Source organism: Podarcis tiliguerta (genome assembly GCF_965153285.1).
Source record: "Podarcis tiliguerta genome assembly, chromosome: 10".
NCBI lineage: Eukaryota > Metazoa > Chordata > Lepidosauria > Squamata > Lacertidae > Podarcis > Podarcis tiliguerta.
This window is the reverse complement of record NC_139543.1, coordinates 39,405,836-39,428,746: the sequence shown is the minus strand read 5'-3', so window position 1 is coordinate 39,428,746 and position 22,911 is coordinate 39,405,836. Positions and strand designations below refer to the sequence as shown.

The following is a 22,911-nucleotide window of genomic DNA, read 5'->3' as shown; positions in this document are numbered from 1 at the left end:
CTTTTCTGACAACAGAAAAAAATGTTTGAAGTATGGATAATTAGCACAATAAATATTTTCTTTTAATTTTGCTTCTGAATACTTAAGCTTTGTCAAGGGTTTTTTTGTGTGGAGGGTTGTTTACAAATAAACTTGAATTGAACTGAGTTTGATAGAAACATATCACAGCATTCCTTTAATTTCAGCAGTGCAAACATAGATTGGTACCATGAAATCCCTGGCTTTTATTCTCCGTATAACAAAAGTGAACCAGCATGGGGGTGGGAGGATGAACAAGGCTACTCTGCCCTTCGACATTCAGGTAAGAATATGAACTTTGGATTTTTTACTGAAAGATAGGAGCCTCTTTCAGGTGTTAAACATATGTGCGGATTACTTTTCCCATGCTATCAGGACCCCTGAGTTCCTGATCGCAAGGAGGGAGCCCTCTGTGCATAAAGCTTTTTTGTTGTTGGGGGCTCTTTCAGTTTTTATAACGAACATGTGGAGGTCACATGTGTGTGATCTCATTCTTCCTATGTGTTCATATAACATCTGAAATGAACTATAGATCACGTGGAATTATTTATTATAATTGGTTAGGTTCACTGTTTGAATATCAGATATGTAATCTCAGCTGATATTTTCCATCAAGCTAAAATAAACCATACTGTATACACACCCAAAACACACACACTCTCTGTAGATATAGATATATCCAGGATCCAGTGAGCAGCTACAAAAATTCTTTTCCATTCAGTACTTAAAATGTTTAGTAACATGCTGTTGCCACTATCCCATTCCCTCCCAGTTTAGCAGCTGAATCTAGACATTCTGGTGAATACAATATGAAATAATGGTAACTAAAATATTTCATCAAATAGTGCTTAAAGAGAGAGGTATTTTTGTGTTTCTGTAGGAAAATGTGAATGTAAAGACCAAGTTTTAAGAAATTCCAAGATCTTCTGTGGCATGAAATATACATATGGTGAGTTAAAAATCAAAATATATTATTCAAATTGCCTATGCTGTCAACAGTTTCCTTTATCAGTGTAAACTGTCAACAAAGCTACTACGACGGGGAGATATGGTAGTATTTATATTAGTAAAACTAGAGGTTCATTTAAGTGGTGCACTAGATATAGTAGGGATGGGACACCCACCCCCTTCCAGATTTTGTTGGATTTCAACTTCCATCAGCTCCAGCTAGCATGGCCAATGGTCAGAGACAATAGATACAGAAGACCAACAATATCTGGAGTGCCACGGTTTCTGACCCCTGAGTTATAGACTTTTTTCCCCCAAGCAAAACTGGAACTTTGCTTGCTTGGTAATACAACTTGTTTTGCCTTGCAAGTTTATTTCTATTGGACCTGCATGGCTGCATGCATATTTTGTCTGCTATGTACAATTTCTCCAACATTTTTTATCTTCTAATAAATGGTCTATTTGCCTAGAAAATGTGTCCTGGGAGAAAACCAGCATTTAATATGTAGACAAACCTCTTTTTCTATAAATTATCACCAATATAAAGTCCTTTTTGTGATGCCAATTAGACTACTAACTCTCAAAGGGAGACTCTATCAGTTTAAATTCATCCATGCATGGCTTATGGGGGATGGGCAGGGGGGGGGGAGAGAAACTCCCAGGCACTTTTTAATCTGTAAATTTCTAAGAACCAAACTATGAAACTCTAAATGGCTAGATTATTTTAAACTGATTACTTCTCTTTGCCAAAATACATGTATTTTAAGCCAACAATGGGAACAGGCAGTCGGGCTACAGGAAACCATTGCTGTATTTTGTAGTTTTGTGAAAAAGTTTTAAATGACAGCTTAGCAGCAGTTCCAAGTAATTCCAATGGGAAGAAGCAGCTGTGTATGTGCTCAGTATTTCCTAAAAAAATCAGGTCACTGAGCATCTCCCTGCACCCTGTCTTTGGCAAAGGCTGAACAGGCTCATCAAGGAGAGGATCTGGCACAGTTTATTTTTGACTCAATCAAGAGCTTTTCTGTTTGCATCAGATGAAATATATAGAAATATCTCTATATCACACTAGCCGTAGCAACAATTACACCCACCCTGAAAGTACAAAGAGGCTCACAGTTTGCAGTGCACACGCTGATGGTGCCTAAGATTAACCTATGTACCAATGTACTAGAATGAAAACAGAAGTTATATTCTTTATTCAGTGCTGAAGGCAAAGATTTTATCTGCTCATGATAAAGGCTCCCATGCTGAGGTCAATGTGAAGATCCAAAAAGTACTGAAATCTACAAAGCTTAAGATTTTACGAGGGAAGCGGATTCTGTACCCAGAATCATGGACTAACAGAGGCTGCACTTGCCCAGTACTTAATCCTGGTAGGTATTTATTATGAAAATCAGGTCTTTATAATCATCATTTATTTATTTTTACTATTTATGTCCATCAGAACCACTCTTATAGTCAGTACATATAAATTATATTCCACATTCTTGTGGTAGAAAAAAATATTACATAGATACTCCAGAAAACTAAAATGCCAATCACTGTTCTTACTAATTAAAGCAATTTAATGTGATGCTAGAGAATCCTTTCAATTTTAGCTTCACTTTGGACCTGTTATATCATGCACTAATCATTATCAAAGCCCTGCCACAGTGTTTGTCAATTTGAATCTTCTCTCATAACTGCACACAAGCAGAATTCCTTCCCCAACATTTTGGGAAAAAAATGCAGCTAGTGTTACCCTGTCTCCAAAGAATGTAAGATATTCCCATCACACCTGCATTGGTTGTGCTTGCAAATCAATGAAGATACACTCAATATACACAATCACTGTATTAAACTGAAATTTATGTTTCTTGAGCCAGTTCTTGTCATGCATAAAAATATTTCTATATTCATATATTTCTATATATGACTAGCTGTGCTTTCCCATCCACATTCTGGCACATCTCAATGTATATCTAAGCACACATCTCATTTAAAATAATAAAGTACAGATAGACATTCTGTATTTGAATGGGCCTTTGCATGCACATACAAATTAGATCCAGAGTTTCTGTTTCAGTAAATTATTAGTTCAAGGACACCTGCTTCTCTGGTCAGTTATTTGAAAACAATAGACTGTGGATTCCAAAGTACCTATTCTCCTTTGGAGGTATTAAAATAATAGAATCATAGAATTGCAGAGTTGGAAGGGACCATGAGGGTCATCTAGTCAATGCCCTGCAGTGCAGGAATTGTTTGCCCATTATGAGGCTCAAACCCATGACCCTAAGAGTCTCATGATCTACTGAATGAGCTATGAGGGTAGATTTACTATGTAATATTTGGATAGTGAAGTATCTTTATAAAATGGTCTCACCATTAAAAAAAAAACCCTCAAAGTTACTAGGGAAAAAAACCTCGTTTGCAATAATTTCTCAGATGAGATCATTTCAGAGCTTGTGATACTGTAGCTCTGTCATCTACCCCAAAAAAGTAGTAAAGTTTCACAAACCAAATGCAATTAAGCACAAAAGTGAGCCAGACTGGTGCACTGCATAAGTGTTGAGTAAGAGTAAAGGGCACAGTTTACATAAGAGTAAACTGCACTGCGCAACTTTTAGCACAGAATGACTTTTTGATGGAATAGAAGCATATGCTAACTTGTGAGAAAAGGAGGTGATTCCTCCTACAGTTGCCCCGCAACTTCTACAGTGGTACCTCGGGTTACAGACACTTCAGGTTACAGACTCCGCTAACCCAGAAATAGTACCTCGGGTTAAGAACTTTACTCCAGGATGAGAACAGAAATTGCTCGGTGGTGGCGCAGCGGCAGTGGGAGGCCCCATTAGCTAAAGTGGTACCTCAGGTTAAGAACAGTTTCAGGTTAAGAATGGACCTCCAGAATGAATTAAGTTCTTAACCCGAGGTACCACTGTACTCTAATATAAAGGGTCCCCCCCAACTCTCTGGAACAGTTTAATGTAATGTCCTCTTACATTAAATATACTTCTGGATTAAAAAGATATGCATTATACACATACGTTGCTCGGCCCTAGCTCCTGCCCACCTAGCAGTTCAAAAGCACGTCAAAGTGCAAATAGATAAATAGGTACCACTCTGGCAGGAAGGTATATGGGTTTTCTGTGCGCTGCTCTGGTTCGCCAGAAGCAGCTTCGTCATGCTGGTCACATGACCCAGAAGCCTGTCTGCAGACAAACGCCAGAGTCATCCGTGACTGGACCTAACGGTCAGTGGTACCTTTACCTTTTTTATGCACGTGTACACACACACATGTACATGCATACATGCACAAAACATATGCACACACAACTATTTTATTTTATTTATTTATTAAATGTATATACTGCCGTTCATCAGAAGATCACAGAGTGGTTTACAGTATAAAAAGTAAATTCCCTTTATGATTGCATACTTGGATAAATATGAAGTACTAGTCCATTAAATATCTGACTATTTTGTTTTCAAAGGTTTGAAATATCTTGTGGCTGGATATGAAGATGTTCAAGCAGGCAGACTCATAGTCAATATGAAAAGTTTTGTCCAGCAATGGAAACCAGCTCTGGGGAAAAATGTCTTGGAAATTTTAAAAGATTGTAGCTGAAAGTGCCAAATGGGGCATTTGTTTATGCACAAAATGCAAACGCTATGGAAAGAAGGCTCTCAAAATGAAAACTGGAATGGAAAGGAATAGTGCCAAGTATGTGTAGAGGTATTCAAAGTCATAGCCTTTCACTTTGATTCTTAAACACTTTGGTCCCAATTGCAACACTTATGTATAAACAGTGTTTGTGGGTGAAACCCTCACAAGAGAAGCGGAGCCCCCACCCACCCAATAGCTTCAGCTGATTGTATAGGGGGAGTAGAGGTCTTGTAATAAGTGAGTCCAACGATAGGCTGTGCATGCATAGCTGCACTCCTGCAGTTCTCCTACCCATATCATCTATTTCCACCAATCATCTATTTAGTGTAGTAAAAGGATCTCCATGGGCAGAACTGCATTCACAGACCTTGTCTGTATTGGACCAACCTGCCTGGGAATAAATTTCATTTATTCAGCAAAATATGGCTTATGTCACAGCCCTTAAATTAAATCTTTATAGACAATACTGCTTTAGGGTCCAGCTGTACAAGTGTTTTGTTTACCCCCCGTTAAAGTATGTGGAACTGGCACCAACTGAGGAATCTGAAAATTGGAACCCCACTCTCATGTTCTTTGGGAAGATGAATATACACTAGTAACGGACAAAAGGACTACCAATTTAGAGAGAAGCAATGGAATGTGGGGGTTTTTTTATACTGGTATATTAAAACTAAGATGAAGGTTTTGATTAAATGTCTACTGCAAATCTCTAGAAGTATACATGTATGGAAATAACACCAATATTGGTGGGAAAACTCCACTGGAAAACATACAAAGTCAGTAATCTGTAATAACTAATTAGGGCATGCATTTAACCAACAGGGCTCTGTGGGACATCCTTAAAAAGGAGTTAATAAGATTTTCATTTGGGGCACTTAAAAAGATTCTGGATGGAATTTTCTAGTTAGTTAAACCAAGGGGAATATGTTGCAACACCCAAGTTGGACTCTGGTTTGTTTTTGAGCCAGCACAGATGAAAGTAGAACCTATCCTTTCATCAAAATTTTGGTTTTAAGAAAAGACTGGTTCCATAAAGTATAAATGGGAACACTTCTATTTTATGAGGTATTATACACATGTAAGCATTTGATTGTATAAAGCACTTTATTGCCTGCCCCCTTTCAGTGTGAAAATTCTAATATTGTTGGGGAACAGAGGTGGCACAGGAAAATGAATATTGGAACAAAAGCACTCCACGACTATAAAGGATAAAAGGAATAGTTTTCATTCATTTATGCCAATGGCCACTCAGTAAAGTTCAAGGGTAATTTTTTGCAATTAATATATTTCAGATGAAGTCCTAACTTCAGACTAATGGGTTAATTCTATAAATATCAGCTATGATGAGACTGTATATACCACCAAAAGAGAAAACAAGGATGGGGGGGGGAATGCTTTTTGAAATGTCATGGACTTGTTCATAATTCATGCTGGCTTTGGCCTTTGTTTTATAATATTTAAACTTGAGCAGCAAGTTTCTTTCTTTCTGTTTCTACACAGAACTTTCAAAATAGTGTAAATTTATGGAATATCAATGCCATATTCATCACAAGATTCTATACTTCTCTGGTAAACAGACACAAAATGTATCCCATTTATATACATTAAAAAATAAAGGAAGAGCTATTATACCATTGAAATAACAACACTTCACTGATCCATGGTTCATAGGTATGTTTTCTATTGTGGTCCTGTGGATTCACAAAAATGTTACTGTTTTGAAATTTTGTTTTTATATTTTATGTATATAATAAATATACTATGATTCCAAATATTTTTTCTTGTGGATTCATATTTTCTAGAACCCTGTCCATAAGATTATAAGGAAATATACAGTATTTTTTCACAAGAAAAATGGGTTTCTTCTCACACGATATTCACCACCACCATGCCCTCTACACACACACATATGCACCATTCACACATTTATTCCTGTTATGGAATCTGATCACTCATGTGTCATGGACCTCCATTTGATGGTGCCTATAACATTATGATGGGACGCTGGTGGCGCTGTGGGTTAAACCACAGAGCCTAGGACTTGCCGATCAGAAGGTCGGCGGTTCGAATCCCCGCGACGGCGTGAGCTCCTGTTGCTTGGTCCCTGCTCCTGCCAATCTAGCAGTTCGAAAGCACGTCAAAGTGCAAGTACATAAATAGATACCACTCTGGCGGGAAGGTAAGTGGTGTTTCCGTGCGCTGCTCTGGTTCGCCAGAAGTGGCTTGGTCATGACAGCCACATGACCCGGAAGCTGTACGCCGGCTCCCTCGGCCAATAAAGCGAGATGAGCGCCGCAACCCCTAATGGTCAGGGGTCCCTTTACCTTTACCTTTACCTTTACCCATAACATTATGAGGAATGGTGACACAGTTCCCTACCCCACCATGTAGGTACTATTTAATGATCCTGCTTGAAGCTTTTGTACTCCTCTGTTGTATCACTTTAGTACAAGGAATATCCAGCTAGCTCCACTGCGAACAACAAAAGCTGCAAAATCCTCTACAGCAATCCTTTGTGCTGTGGAGTTTTCATTTGGAGGCTGTACGCTTTCTCTCTTCTCTAATGGTGCTGCAGATGAGGTCTGTCGATTTCTATTGACTCTGAGAAAAAGTCTTGCCAGGGCTGATTCACATGAATGTCTACATGCATTAGCAGTGTAATGATGGCACTACATTCTCAAAAGACCACGTAGTTACTTCTGCGAAAAGGGATTTCCACATTTTTGTGTCTCTTAATTAAAGAAATATAACGAGCTCTCAGTTTCACATGCCAAGAGCAGCTTACCATAGCATAAATGACACTGAGAAATCTCATTCACAGTACTGCAAGTGTCCCCAAAGATCATGAAGTAAAACGTGCTCCCTTTTCCATACAAATAGAAACATACGGTACATCTAGCTTTAATTTGGAAAATGGTATGAGCACTCTCCTGAAGGTAACACTGTGAACTCTGGAGAGAGACATTCCTTCCTCTACGGTATATTCAGTATAGCATCACTGTCATTGTCACTGCAATATTATAGACCATGGGTGGTATTCAGCTACGTTTTACTCAGAGTAAACCCACTGACTTTCAATTAATTTCAGCTTAGTTCAAAAACACCCCATACTTCATTCATGATCCAGCATGAGTCCAATTCCAGGGGCCAAGAAGGAAGAGGAGATAAATACTCCAATATCCAATAAGTTTTTCTACACTCCCCCCCCCCCAAACCAGCAAATGAATCTTTCACTTGGCTGTGAACTCTTTTTGTTACTGATCTGGAATTAAATATATCCAGTAGGGAACTATTTCCACATTATGTCACTTATGGACAGTGCAGAAGAGAAATTGCCTGTGCGCAATGGAAAATTACACAAAGATGGTATTTTAGTATAATTACGTCCATGGGCTAAATCTTCAGGGATATGTATATGTTGCAGAAAATTATAAGAACATCTGGTACTACCAAAGTATCTAAATAGGGAGCTAGCATTGGCATAAATAAACAAAGCAAATTTGGAACAAATATGCACTCTCTATTTTTAGATATGATTACTTGGTACCATATCAATAGTGAAGTGTTTTTAAAAAAACACTCAGCTTTCCTTAGCAGCCACTTCCTAGCACACTGAAGAGATAGCTTACTGATAAGTCGCCAAAGTTGCTGGTCCCCAAGGTTTCTGTACTTTCTTGTTGATTTTTTTTTCAATGACAGTGAGTTCCGAAATCTAACCTTGCACGAAGGTCAAGGCAGCTCATAGCTCCTTTCCCACAGTTCAGTAAGAAAAATATTTACACATGTCCCTCACTAATCTGAGGGAGGACAGGGCCACAGGGAGAAAAACAAGCAGGAAAAATATTTCTGGAAATATTCTATATATGGAAAAACTTCAAGGCATGTTGAAATATTAATATAACCCAGTGCCTAGAACAAAAGATTGGGCATAAAAATACCTTCTGGTAGGCCCTAATTTTGGAGTTAAGCAAGCTGGTATCCTTGAAGAAATATTAACTCTCCACCTGCTAACATCCTAAGCCTGGCAGTTGTGTCTTCCCCACCCAAGCTGATCTTAAAAGTTTTGTGCCAAGTCCTCTGAAATATACTCGGAGTCGAGAGTGGATTTCATGCTCTCTATTCAGCTCATAGTGGTGAGGAGGAATGGGAGTTCCCCCAGAATGTCTGCTTTATTATTACATTATTTACACAATGGGCCAATCAGGTTGCGGATTCACTTCCACCTGGAGCTGGATTGGGTGGCTCCTGTGGACCAATCAGACTGCTGCATTCTGAATCCTATTGTTCTAGGACCAATCAGACTGCTACATTTTGGATCCTATTCAACTCAGTACATAACATCCTCAAAAGGCTTCTTTAATTCAAGCACACCATACCTGGCTGGTATTTCTTCCAGTTATGTTCTGCTTTCTTAAGAGCTGCCAGCTGTGGCAGCCTCAGGCCCACACAGGGGATGTAGATGCTCACCCATCCCTCCTTACCTAATACTTTCCCTGCCATATTTCTTTTTTGTCATTTTCCATCTGTGAGTTGGAAAATGAAGTGACAAGGGTGGTGGTGGAGCTCTGTGGATATCCAGTGGCCACTGACTCATTGTCTTATTTATTTAGTTTATTTATAGAGTGCAAAGACATAAATGGCTGTTTACACCTTAAATTAATAGCTTACAATTTATAATACACAAGATAAAAAAAGTAAAGGAGAGAATAAGAACATAAATAAATTCAGGTCCCCAGAGCCACAGCATAAATCAGAAGGACATGAGTCAAATGATGGGGGGCAAGGCCACCTGCGCTGATGGAGGCAACTCACTTTTACCTTGATGCAGCCAGCTGGAAATGATACAGATAAAGACAGATCCATGAGAGGAAATAATACTGAATGAAAGCTGGTACAAATTAGGCTAATGGGTTGGGGCCTCTGCTCCCCTCCCTGCACTGACAATAAGGCCCTTACATGGATCTCAAAACCTGACCAACCGGAGACTGACTGCTGCTGGGCCCTCACAGCTCCATACTGGTACATACAGTCATTCATTAAGAGTGACAGCTTGGAAGTCACAGCAGCTTGGAAAAGAAGTGATCTATTTTTGTGCAGAGGACAAAAATTATCCCATGAAATCCTTAGTACATTCTAATGACAAAGAATGAGAATACCTTGTAAGAAGTGGTCAACATCACATTTTCTTCATATTTTATGCAGACATGCAATAGAAGCTACAAGTGGTAACCTCACCACCTGCTTTTATGGAAGAAAATCACTCGTCTTAGTCAGTGGCAGAGAGCAGGCGGGGGTGGGCCTGGCGCACATCCAGGGGCATGGTGCGCCGCCAGCAGGGGCATGACGCGCATCCTGGGGGTGTGGCGTGCCGCCTGCGGGAGCATGGTGCCCAGTGCAGGGGGGGGGCAGCCAGGATGGCACACCACTGGGATCACGCTGACAGGGGCAGTGCACTCCCCCCGCACTCCTCTTCCTCAGTATACCCACTGGTACTGAAGAAAAAACACCAATAATGCATTTTTTTTGAAGTGAAGGATTTGTAAGAACTGATATGCACTTATATCTTTCTGTGCACACACAAAAACAATAACACACACATATTGTATAGATACTACCAGTCGCAGAAGGTGTGGTGGGGCCATGCTGGTCACCTGACCCACCTCCAGGAGCAAGGCAGTGCAGCAGTTGGTGTGGTACAAGCACTGGCAGGAGACCAGATTGGCTCTGCCAGCATGTTTGCACCATGCTGGCCTCACTTCCAACTTGTCCCCGTTGGTATGCAGTAGCAACTCAGCCAGAGGGAGGTCAAGTGAGTGGTGCAGCCCCACCACACAATCTGCTAGTTGACACTACATGTGCAGGCCTAGAGTAATCCAGAAGACTATTAATACCAAGTTGAGTTCCATGTTTGAGTATCTGATTGCACCGTAAACATTTGCTTTGTATGCTTTGTATTAAATATGTATTAAATAGTATCGTATTATTATTACTTGTATGCAATTTTTATGTTGTAGTAAGATTATTGTTGAGGGTCTTTAAACTCCAATTTAACTCACTGGCTAGGGAATCACGGTAAGACTCAATGATAGTGGACTCTTGCCTACGTGCTTCCCATGTCCTATTTTGTGTCTTTCCTGTTCAAAAGAAAAGCTCTCTGCATTTGATCAAGTCAACAAATATTTGAATGTACCAGTATTTTGCTTGTGCAGTTTCCTACAGACAATAGATTCTGCTAGCACTAGCTGTGATTCGTACTCAGGTGGTTACTGGTGTTGAAACCAAACACTGACCTGAAGTTGACTTTTCACAAGAATACCTCTTGTGTAAACACCATAAAGGGACACTGAGGATAAATAACTTTTTTTCTGCTCTGGGAAATGAACTAGATAATTATTATATCACTCCTAGAAGGAAAACATTAGTGCCAAGGAAATTATTTCCCCAACTGTAGACAAAGAAACAATTACAGTGGTACCTCGGGTTACATACGCTTCAGGTTACAGACTCCGCTAACCCAGAAATAGTGCTTCAGGTTAAGAACTTTGCTTCAGGATGAGAACAGAAATCGTGCTCTGGCGGCGCGGCAACAGCAGGAGGCCCCATTAGCTAAAGTAGTGCTTCAGGTTAAGAACAGATTCAGGTTAAGTACGGAACTCCAGAACAAATTAAGTACTTAACCTGAAGTACCACTGTATAAAGAATAAATACAGTATCTCTAGAAAAAGACATTTGTGTATTTTATATTAAATATATGCCTTTTGTCAGTAGGCATCCTGGAGTTATGTTGCTTTTCACTAGAATTAGAATTACATGTTAGATGTTCTTTTGTGCTGATCATCAATGGGGGAAAATATATGACATGACCGATCTAGTATTGGTTAGCACAAATTTTCCTTAATGTTTGCTTAGTAAAACAACCACTTTGTCAAATGTAGACCCAGAGCTTATTTTGTTTTAAGACTGGGATGTGAACTTTACTGTTTCAGAGTGGAAGATGCATACTATAAAAATACAAAGCAACTTCTGCTAAAAATTCCTGATCTAATTCTGCACTTAAATTGTAGTAGATATGCCAAATGGAACTGTAGTTCTCATACCTTTTACTTTCAAAATTAGAGCTCTCTTGAATTTCTGGCTGAATAAAAAGCACAACTTTCTATTATTTACATTTGGTAAGATGCTTAAAAGGGATGGGCTCTACATAGGAATTGAACTTAAGGCCAAGCAAAAAATCTCAGCTAATTCACATGTTCAACTGTGAGCACATTCAAGTTTCCTGAAGTATGTGTCCTGCATACCTATAGCACAGTTTGCATGTTGCATGGGGAAGGGTCTGCCATTATGAAAATTACCATATAGCATGATGCACTTCTGGGAGATAATGGTGCCGGGTCAAGTCTCCACTGAGTCTCTGCTGTGTGAGCTCTAATTATCAAATTACTCTGATAAAAAGGCTCAACCTATGAAAATAACTGCCAACTTTTATCAGTAAAAGACTCCGGGAGCTGTCAGATGGACTTTCAAATCTCCCCTCCCTTTTGAAGCTACTTAAATCAACTTTGAACTCCTCCGTGCAAAGCCCTTTAATCTGTGGGCTGGATAAAGTAGCCCTATTTATTTCCGATTCCGAGCATGGTACTTACAAGACAATGTTGAAAAGAACTGGGGATTTCACCCACAGAACCTGTAACAATTCCCCCAAAGAAAAAACAGGCCAAAATTTCAACCTACTTTCAATCCAAAGCTAATGAAGCAAATTATCCAAGAAACCTCCATTCTTATGAGTGGTCAGTTGACCACACCTGGATTGGAAGGGAGGAAAAAACTAACGACGGAGGTGAGAGAGTGGACCTGGCAACCAAACTAAAACAAGGCAAGCTAACCAAAGAGGGACCTGAAGCAAGTCTAGAACCAGCAAATGGGTGGCCTAGTTTCAATGCTCTTTCCTCAGATGCTGTCAGGCAAGGCAGCAGAATCCTGAGGCTACCTGTTTTCTTACTGCCTCCTCATCTTAATTTGCTCTTCAGGGCAACACCAAAATTCCCAGGTGAACACATCTAATAAACTATATCCACTGAGTATGTAGAGCAAAAAATAAAATGGGGGAAGGGGATAGAAAATGTAGCATGATTTAGGCTTTATAAACTCTCTCTGGCAGCACAATCCTATGCATGTCTACTCAAACGTAAGTCCCATTGAGCTCAATGGAACTACTGTAATTCCTTTAAAATAGGAATGCACCCTTAGTGGGTTGCTGGCCCTGTCAACTGGTAAGGTATCTCACAGACTTTGATGGTATTCACAGGAAGACAGAATGTACTTGAATCAGACACACAGGGCTGTATTCACAGCAGTGGCTTTGCACTTGTTGAAGTGCATCCCCTTGGACGAGGTAGGACATCAGATTTTTCACTGATGCCTCCTACCTAGTGCAACATTTCCATGCCCCCAAAGCCCCTAAAATTTCTCCTAAGGGTTCATGAACCCTCTGGAACAGTGTAGTATATGGCACAGACCCCAAAGGGCTACAAGTAGTAGGGCAGGAATGATAAAAATGAGGTGCCTCACCTTGCACTAGCCGCAGAAGTGCTTCCACTTAGCACAAATCCACCACTGGATGGAACCCGTACCTAATATTCAATATGCATATTTGTCACCCAGGAACTGGAAACATTTCTACAGCATCCCTGAAGCCAAACAAGTCCTGGTCTTGGGCCAAAACTCCATTCTAACCTGATACGATTCTAATAGTGAACATTCTGAGGGACTCTGGGGATAAATTTGCATCTCTGTACAAGGAGAATTTGGCTTCTTGTACTCAGGACTATATTTTCGTTCTGGGAGGCTAATTGTAATTTTCCACCTAGTGCTCTGCAGGAGGTATGGAACGTGTCCACAGTGCCTAGGTATTTGCATTTAAAGAATTAATAAAAATTCCTGGCTGGTCAAAAAGCTTCCATGAACATTATGACCTTGACATTTTTATCACCTCCTAGCTTGTTTTCTCTTTCATTGACCAAACACAAATCTCTTTCCCAAAGTATGCAAGTATCCATTCTCCGCTAGAACTACGCAGTTTCCCTGCCACAGAGCTTCAGAAGGGAGAAACAAAAAAACAAAGACAAGAATTCAACTCTCCACCCGCCATGCTTGGAGACCCGTCATAATGACTGCTATTTAAAGGAGAACTTTTCTATGTTAGCAAATAGTTGATAAAAATGGTCAAACATACTGATGATATTTTTTAAAAGGTCAATATACTGAGTCTTACTGTGTGTTATTTGCTTAGTTCAATATCTCCTTCTCATGCCTTTGCATAGTCTTGGGGTAGATAACTACAGTTTAAAAATAAAAACCAAACCACACATCCATTAAAAAAAAATACTCAGCTAAATTAATGTTGCTTTAAACCTGCTGAATCTGAATGCTTTTCCTCAAGGAGGGAAGTTCTTCAGAGGAGAGATCTGGTTGTGGGGAAGCCACTGACGACAGCTCCCTGCATATACTTGTGTTGGATTGCAGGGTAGTCAAGAAAGTGTTCTTGGTAAATAGTAACTGGTTGTGAGTTGTTGAGACAAGGTGGGCTCTGGGGCATTTAGAATCGAAGCTGCCAAGTGTTTTTTAGACCAACGCTCACACCCCGAAAGACTTTAGGGACGGAGCCAGTACAGATGTTGGGGTAGTTTATTGTGCTGTCTGCAATCCACCTCAGCAAGGAGGTAGTCTGTCATGGTCTGCTCTACATGAATCTGTCATCAAAGGCAACCCAAAATACAGGATTATTTTCCACAACAGCATCCAGAAATTCCCTGGCAAGGTTATTGACAGCTACAGAGGGAGCATGCTGTTCTGTCTTCTTCCATAAAAACTTATGTTAGATTACACATTGACTGGGGCCCTATTTAAGCATTCTGCTCCATATCAGCATCCCTCCACCAGCTCTGCCCTGCAACTATGTATATTTGACAACAATGAATTCAATCAGTGGACTCTTCTTTACAGAAATTACCTTCCTTGTGTCTGTCATGGATGCTTTAGCTGAGATTCCTGCATTGTAGTGGGTTGGACTACATGACCCTTGGGTCCCTTCCACCTCTATGATTCTATGAAGTGGTGGAGAGCAACAGCAAGTGCAATAGCCATGGCAGGGCCAGCCAGCACAATCTGACTTTCTACCAATGAGTACCTGGGTACTGGTCTTTGTATCCTATACCATTGAAAATAAACAAATCCAGACAAGATTACAAGATACTTTTAATGTCTCCAGTTCTTTCTTATCTTTCCTATCTGCCAGTCAAAAGGCTGGCCCAATATACATTGATTTTTGTGGAAAAGGTCAAGCTGCCCACCACCCCATCACAACTAGAGAAGATGATTGGAATGGCAATAGAATCTTGCTTCATCACAGGTAATGAGACAGTGTCCTCCACCACAACTGTGAGCAGCAGACCAGGGTGCAGGGCACATACAGCTCCGAGCATCACACACAGCTCTGTCCTCCCACTCCTCACCACCACTGTCCATCCTACAGCATTTACCACCTGAAGCACCCAACACATGTAGCTCAGCGGGAGAGCATCTGCTTCTCAGGCAGGAGGTGCCTGGATTGGTCCTGGAATCTCCACGTCAGACTAGGAACGTCCCCGGTCTGAAACCCATGATAACCACTGCCAGTCACTGTAGCGGACAGTATTGAACTAGACAGACCAATGACATAAGGAAGCCTCCTGTGTGCAGTCTCTGTCTAATGCTCACAACTGGAGAGTGAAAAACAACATTGCAATCAGGGCTGGATTTAGGTTTGATGAGGCCCTAAGCTACTGAAGATAATGAGGTCCTTTATATGTCCAGCTGTCCTTGTCAACAACAAATTGTCACAAAGACGCCTTCACCCCAGTATGGCTTCCCTTTATCACATACACAGCCCAACAAGACAATGACAAAAATCCACCAACAGCATACAAGTCAATATGGCTAACCTGATCCAAAACACCCACCCACCCACCCCACTCACACATGAAAACAAAGATTACCACAACCAACAAACAAACAACCACACCCTAGGCCAACCCCAACCTCTCTCACCACCAAAGGAATACAAGTGAACAGCAGAGAACCTGCACAAGCAACAATGACACAAACCCCCACATATATTAAGTAAAATAGAAACATCACCACCCGACCCCACCCCCACTCATCTTCCCCCCCCACCTCTTTCCCCCTATTCTTCCTAATGTCTCAACAAATGAAACTGAATTGTAAAAAAATAAAAATAAATGTTACATTGGGAAAAATATATGAGAGAGAGACATTGCACATACTTTTGTAAATCAAGAAAATCTTTAATAAAAATACATTTAAAAAACAACAACTGTTGCTTTTTTTGTGTTGAATATATGCTGTATGGTAATTTATGGACCTAGTAGGTATCTAAAGCCATTTGCACATAACAAATAGGAGCCTACACAACACAAAACACTGTTGCTGTATGTAGGTTTTATTTTATTTGTTTTTTATCTTATATTTTGGAAATGTACATCCAGTTTTTTTTTCCTTCAAATTTTTTTGGGGGCCCCAAGAGGGTGGGGCCCTAAGCTATAGCTAGTTTAGCTTTTACGTAAATCCAGCACTGACTGCAATACTGGAAAGGACAGCATAGAGTCCTTGAATTATATCTCCTACCCCGGCGCACTTTTCCGTGCTTCTTTGCAGAGTCTGGACAATTCTATTTGTGGAGGAAAAGTTTCCAGCTGTCAAGGTTGTAGCGGTACACAAGCGAGCTAACAATGAGGAAGCAGAGAAAGTGCATGTAAAACAAATCTTACATTCAATAAGTTTCTGGACTGTCATGACATCTTCAAGAAGCAAAGGCCAACATCCTCAAGATGCTATCAAACAAAATACAAATTTGACTATGATTATGCAGTTCATTATACATATTTTTTATACAGCCCTTAGATCTAAAACAAAAAAAGGCACAACTGCCTAGCTCTGCTATAACAAACATTCTACAGATTCCTTAAGCAAATGGAGATGCCTAGTAACTTGCAAAATATTTAATACATATTGAAAGCAATGCCCCGGGAAGGTAAATACATTCGGCAGTGTCTGCAGCCATTACTGCTTCAGAAACATTCCATTTTCAGAGGAATGAAAAGAATGGGGTCAGAAGGGATTTAGTGTAATTTTAATTGGAAGCCGTTTAAACTGCATACTTATACTGCAATTGTGAGGTATAATGAGATAGTGGTGCTGCTTCTTTCTATGGCTTTATGTAATGATCTAATATAATTGAGGCAAACTTGTTTTAACAACTGATTTTATCAGTAGATTTAATGTCTATTTTATATTTTATAAAGAAGCTTTTTAAATTAAGCAGTATATACATTTTATTAAATTAAATAAAGAAAAATAAACTATACTTTGTCCCATTTTGCTGTTGTAAAGAAAAGGCAAATAGCTTTTAATTTAAGCAACACTACTTGTTTCCTTCACATGCATCTCAGGGCCAAAATAGATGTGACACCATTCACACAGTGAGTAATTATGTGAATGGGTAAATATCAGGCAAAGGGGGCCCCAATCCAGATTGGGATTTTGGCAAGGACTAGAGGACTTTAACTCGTTGTGTCCTATTATTGTCCCAAATATTAATCATCTGCTATATGCATTGGAAAGAAAGCTCCCATTGGTGCATGTCATTTGCATTGGAAAGCAAGCTTCCATTGGCAAATGCATGTTTTCTTTCCAATGCAAATGGCAAGTGCAAGAGGCCATATTTAGACTGGGAAAACATGGGGGGGGGGGGGAGAGAAGGGGTTCTTCCTCTACACCCCCATCAGAATCCTAATCTAGGCTTCATGTTCACTTTTTTTGAAAACCATTAACACATTATGAATGAAGGGGATAGATAGATAGATGATAGATAGATAGATGATAGATAGATAGATAGATAGATAGATAGAGATATAAAGTGTATGTAGGTACAGTGGTACCTCTAGATATGAATGGGATCCGTTCCGGAGCCCCGTTCGCATCTAGAAGCAAACGTAACTAGTGACAGCACGTTTGCACACGCATGCGGCGCTTTTTGCCACTTCTGCGCATGCGCGTGGCGTCATTTTGAGCGCCTGCGCATGCACAAGCGGTGAAACCCAGAAGTAACGCTCTCCGTTACTTCCGGGTTGCCACGGAGCGCAACTCGAAGCGTATTCAACCCAAGGTATGACTGTATGCCTGTGTGTGGCATGGTGAATATATGTGGGGGCTCTCTTACTTTGGCCATGCATACTTTTGGTATGTAGAACACAGTCCTTCAGCTGAAAAATTTCATCCCACCTCGACCTACACTGTGCCTATATTTTATCCATATGACAGTTATAGGAAATGTTAGCATAACAGAAAGTAAACATCACTGGTGCTAATGGAAATAGTCCTACTCCTACATTTTTAAGGCAACATTATCTCAAATGAGGGTGAGGCAAACAAATTATTTTTAAAAAATGCAAGTGCATCAAATAAACAACATCATTATTAACAGCTGTTAATAAGCAGACAAAGAATTTACTTCCACGTCTGGATTTGCCCTTCTGCAATATTAAATCCAGTACAGTATGTATCTGCTTTTAGACTTGCTTTAAAAGTGCTCTGTGGAGATATAATATTCCCTTTTCTTCTCTCAGCCTCCTTGGTGCTCTTGCATTCAAGAAGAGTGGAAATGGTATCCCCTTGTAGCAGTCTTAAAATTCCCTGAGGAGGAACCTGAAATGACTCCAAATGTGTTGAGCATTTAAAGAGAGATTTTTATTCAAAACATTTGCACAACCACCTCTGGGATTTCCCCCTTTTGTTTCCCTAATAATAAGGGACACTTGAGAGGCGGCTGGAGCATGCTTCTGGCAAGTGGCCAGGGTTCCAAATGCTCATATCCAGTTCCTCAAAGTTAAATCGGTGGAAGTTGAGGAAAAAGAAGAATTAACTGAAGGAAGTTGTTCATCCATGAACTATAAATACATTAGAAGGTTGATCCCTGTTCCCTCAGTTGTGTTCTTGTATTGCACATCATGCTCCTCATACCTTTTCCAAATCCAGAATTCTCAACCTGGTTTGAGGTTGTAATATTTTGTGCAAATTGGAAGAGAGAGCAATGTAATTTAAAATGCCCTTCACAATAAATAGCAGTCCATTGTCAGCAGTCTATATGCTGTAAGGAAACTTCCTATAAGATGATAGCGCTAAGCAGACCTCATCTACGCCAATATAACAGAAGCTGAAAGAGTAACTGTCTCAGATTTCAACACTGATTGAAATCCCCTAGGTTAGAACGTCAAAAGCAACAGTTTAAAATTCTGAGACTCTCCCTGACAAATTAAACAAAGCAGGTGTCCAAAATACTATTATAACTATTAAAACCATGAACCTAAGTCATACATCTGCTTAATATAGATTGTGAACCCCTCGTTATCTTCCAACCAACACTGTCCCACACTTTCTCTTCCCCAGATCTGGAGATTCCCTACGTTTTGAATAGCAGTACATATAGGAGAGCAACAGTATAGGAGAGTAAACTATTACTCAACAATTTGCAGGCTTCTTGCCCCAGCTCTTCCAGTGTGGATGGTTCAAATTCACTCCCTCCCAAGCCTCCCTTTGTTCCTAGTTGCTGGCATTGCTCAGTTGGTTGTGGAATGAGTGGTTTGTAAAGAGGTAGACTTAGAGACAGGCATAGCAGGAAACAGTGATGCGTGAAAAAAGGAGACACCCACCAGGTATGGACATAGAAACTCTGGGTTTGAAAACATGCCCGAAAGCAAGCCGCTTGAGTATGGACTGCTAGGGGACAAAGCAATTAGAGAAAATGTGGATTTTGTAAGCATCTACAGTACCTGGAAGCTAGCCCCACCGAACTCAATGGGATGGTTCACATATCATGTCAAGCCAAACTTCTGAGTAAACAAGTGTAGAATTGTGCTGTTAAATAAGATATCTTCAGCTTCCTGGATTGTGGAAGCCATTGTGGAAGCCCAATATGAACACTAATTTCATCCCGTCCTGCCAATTCAGTGTCAATCATTTTAATATTTGTATATTTTGTCCTTGATAATAAGATATGCTACAAAATACAACCTGAAAAATTGGCCTAACTCTCTACATGAAAATAACTATATATGCTTTGCTATATAAGGTACGTGGTTGTTTGCTAAGGATATAGTTTTATTATTTATGACAAGAGCATTTTTGCCTTTCACGAAACAGAAGCTTTTGTCAGCGGATTCCACCTTACAGCAAATGAGCTGGTTCTAAATAATTAGTCCAGTTTATCTAGATAGAATATTAAAATGGTAGGTTCTGAAAATTCTTTTTACTCCTGTGGGAATTCTTCACAGATTATCCTCCCATTCTCTGGGATTTACGCTACTGAAGGAAAAAAAGTCAAAGGATAAAAGCTCCATCCATCTAATTATACCAATCAGGAAGCTTTATCACATCAGCTTCAAGACTTCATGTTGTATGTCTGGGAAAGACCCTGCTGTTGTTGGGACATAACAGAGAGTCTAGTTTTAACACACCCTGAAAATAGAGCTCTTTCAGCAAGTTATTTATAGAATTTGTGCCAAGCAACTTAAGCAGCAGTAAGTGATAGGGTAAAAATGTGAAGGCTGAGTTTAGTTGATTTAGCAGAGATCTTTAAATTAAGACTCCGCAAAAAATAATAAGGGTGCCTTTTCTTTATTTATCTATTCAACCACAGGGCAGAAAGGGCAAAGAAGCTTAAAAGGCCTATTCATGCGAACTGAACTGGTGCTTTGAGTCAACTATTTACACATTGTAAATGTATTTCATTCACATTAACACAACATTCACGGAGTAAAACGCATGCAAATTAAGCATCTCTATCTATACAGAAAATAAATTTTAAAAAGGAAACTGATCTTAATGCTCACTTATTTGGTCAGGTAGAAGTGTTAAATGGCTTTTTTCAAAATGCAAATAGTAAGCTGAATCATCATTACTATCACTTAGTGGAATCTTTTTCTTTTTCAGTGCATTGTTATTTTAACTGAATATAATTTATCTGCTGGGTGAAGTCAATGGTTGAGGTTTTTTTTTAGTTCAACTACCTCAAATACTACATAGAAATTCAAAATTAGAAGAAAACTCCTCATACCTGAATCTATACAACATTTGCATCTGATGCTTTGGAAATCCTGCTTACCATTTGGCAGATTGATACAGATGACTTAGTGATGCAGTATGTGATGCAATTATATCACTTTGCGGGGGAAAGCTATTTGACCTAGTTCTCCTTAAGGTGATAAACCTGCGTCTAGACTGTTTTATATTTCACTTGGGGCTGAAATGATCAGCAGCGTCTTCATCTGGCTCCCTTAACCTGGCTCCCAAACCCTTAAAATTGAAAATTAGGTATCAGGGGAAAAAGTTCCAGCTGAGAAAACAATCATATCAGAGAGAAGCATGGCTTAAAGCACAGTTAACACACATTATTTCTCTCAAACAGTCATGGGTGCTGTAGTTAACCTCTCACAGTTACAATTCTCAGCAACTCTTAGCAAACTAAGGTGCCCATAATTATTTAATGGAAAGAATGAGCTTTACAGGTTTAGTGTGCACTGTCTAAACATGGGAAGCATTTTTCATGAGGTAGCATTCCAGTCCTATCAGCCCCTACCTGAAGACTAAAGCTGTACAGCCAAGAAACAGGACTTACCATGGAAGTGTACTGGGACAATATTAAACTTGGAGTTAACTTAGTAGTTTTATGCCCCTCCTTTAAATGGTATGACTTCATCAAATGGTCTTCCGGAAGCGGCACTCCTTTTATGGTAAGGTGCATTACTTCGCTTTCTTCAAATTGCCTTGTGTGGAGAGGAATTCACTGAAGTGAATTACTTCAGTGATTCCAAAAAGTTGGCCAAGCTGCATCCTAGGCGCCTCTTTGTTCATTCTGCTGATCAGATCTCCATGTCTTTAAATTTGGGGAAATGGCAGCTGGAGGAGAACTGACATTTATCAGGGTGTGTGTGTGTGTGTGTGTGTGTGTGTGTGTTTCCTTTCCTCTATGCCTTTTTTTTTTTTTGCCTGTGACCCCCACCCTACTCCTTTACCAATGCTTCTATTTGGTTTCCCAAATGTGGGTCTCCAGCTGTTTTTGGACTACAATTCCCATCATCCTTGACCACTGGTCCTGCTAGTTAGGGATGATGGGAGTCATAGTCCAAAAACAGACCCAAGTTTGGGAAACCCTGTATTAGAGAAAAATTATAGGTATGGGCTTTGTAAACACAAGTTTTCCACAAAGGAAGCAAGCAGCAGCTTCGGGGGGGGGGTGATTCTCATTGGGGGAATGATGTGAGTTGAATTGATCCTTCTCTCCCCCAGGGCTCCAGTTCTGTTCTGCTCGCTTCACTGCTGTTATTACTCAGAGATATGAGATTTGTGCACAAATCATTGTTGCCCAGCTCAGCCCTCAAAACGAAACTTAGAAATGCTGTAATTTCAGAAAATATTGATTGCGTCTTTACAGAATCCTTAAGTGTCAAATCAATATACTTATTTTCATTAAAATAAGTCCACGTAATTCTTACAGAATTTTATAAATATATATACTTATCCAATGCAATTGTTGAATTCTTCTTTCGCCCTGATCCTCGATGAACCCAGATGGGCAAGTATCTTGTACATAGTGAATCAAATATTTTCATTGTATGTTAGCAATGTTAATATACTATGTATGCTAAGTGACTGGAATTTCTCCTTCAAGTATGATGCCTTAAGGTTATTTACATTTCACATACAATTGCAAGTAACAGCTTGCTTTAGTGGCAGAACATCTATTTAATGAAGTTATTTGTAGCTGCACCGTAGTAAATAAGCTCAAAAGTAATTTCATGAAAAATTAAAAGAAAACTATCTGAAAGCTCTCACTGGAATTACCTATGCTAATACATTCAGTTAAGAAAGGGCGCTTTCAAGGAAATGGATTATCATTTTATTTTTTTTCATGCTCTTCCAAAGGATAACTTATTTTAAACATGGTAACAAATTTATAGCAATTCCATGAGTGGGAGGCCCATTCTCTATTTCATAAACCCCAGTAAATGACAGCTCATACAGCAAGCACTGTAACATATAATGAGATAAGCAGAAACATGGGCAAATACCCCCACAACAAGTAACAGCAAAGCACCAACTTTTCTGATAACATGAAGCATATGTAACCTGAAGCGTATGTAACCCGAGGTACCACTGTACTTGTACTTTGACGTGCTTTCGAA

General features: G+C 39.8%; 1 protein-coding gene and 1 long non-coding RNA gene across 5 annotated transcripts in view; one reads left to right on the top strand and one right to left on the bottom strand.

The window, feature by feature from the left end:
- The window catches only part of NTN4 (netrin 4), a 39,145-nt gene extending 32,758 nt beyond the window's left edge, over positions 1-6,387 (top strand). For 2 of the 4 annotated variants that reach the window (XM_083401041.1, XM_083401039.1), the window contains exons 7-10: positions 189-301; positions 899-967; positions 2,172-2,342; positions 4,443-6,387. In XM_083401041.1, the coding sequence (XP_083257167.1) occupies positions 189-301; positions 899-967; positions 2,172-2,342; positions 4,443-4,576 (487 nt within the window). In that variant the 3' untranslated portion in view covers positions 4,577-6,387. Of the gene's footprint in view, positions 1-185; positions 302-898; positions 968-2,171; positions 2,343-4,442 lie in introns of all 4 variants that reach the window. The other 2 variants (XM_083401040.1, XM_083401038.1) reach the window with 1 other exon arrangement.
- Positions 1-22,911, bottom strand: part of LOC310658762 — a 50,029-nt gene that overhangs the window by 15,494 nt on the left and 11,624 nt on the right. The gene's annotated exons all lie outside the window — the stretch shown is intronic.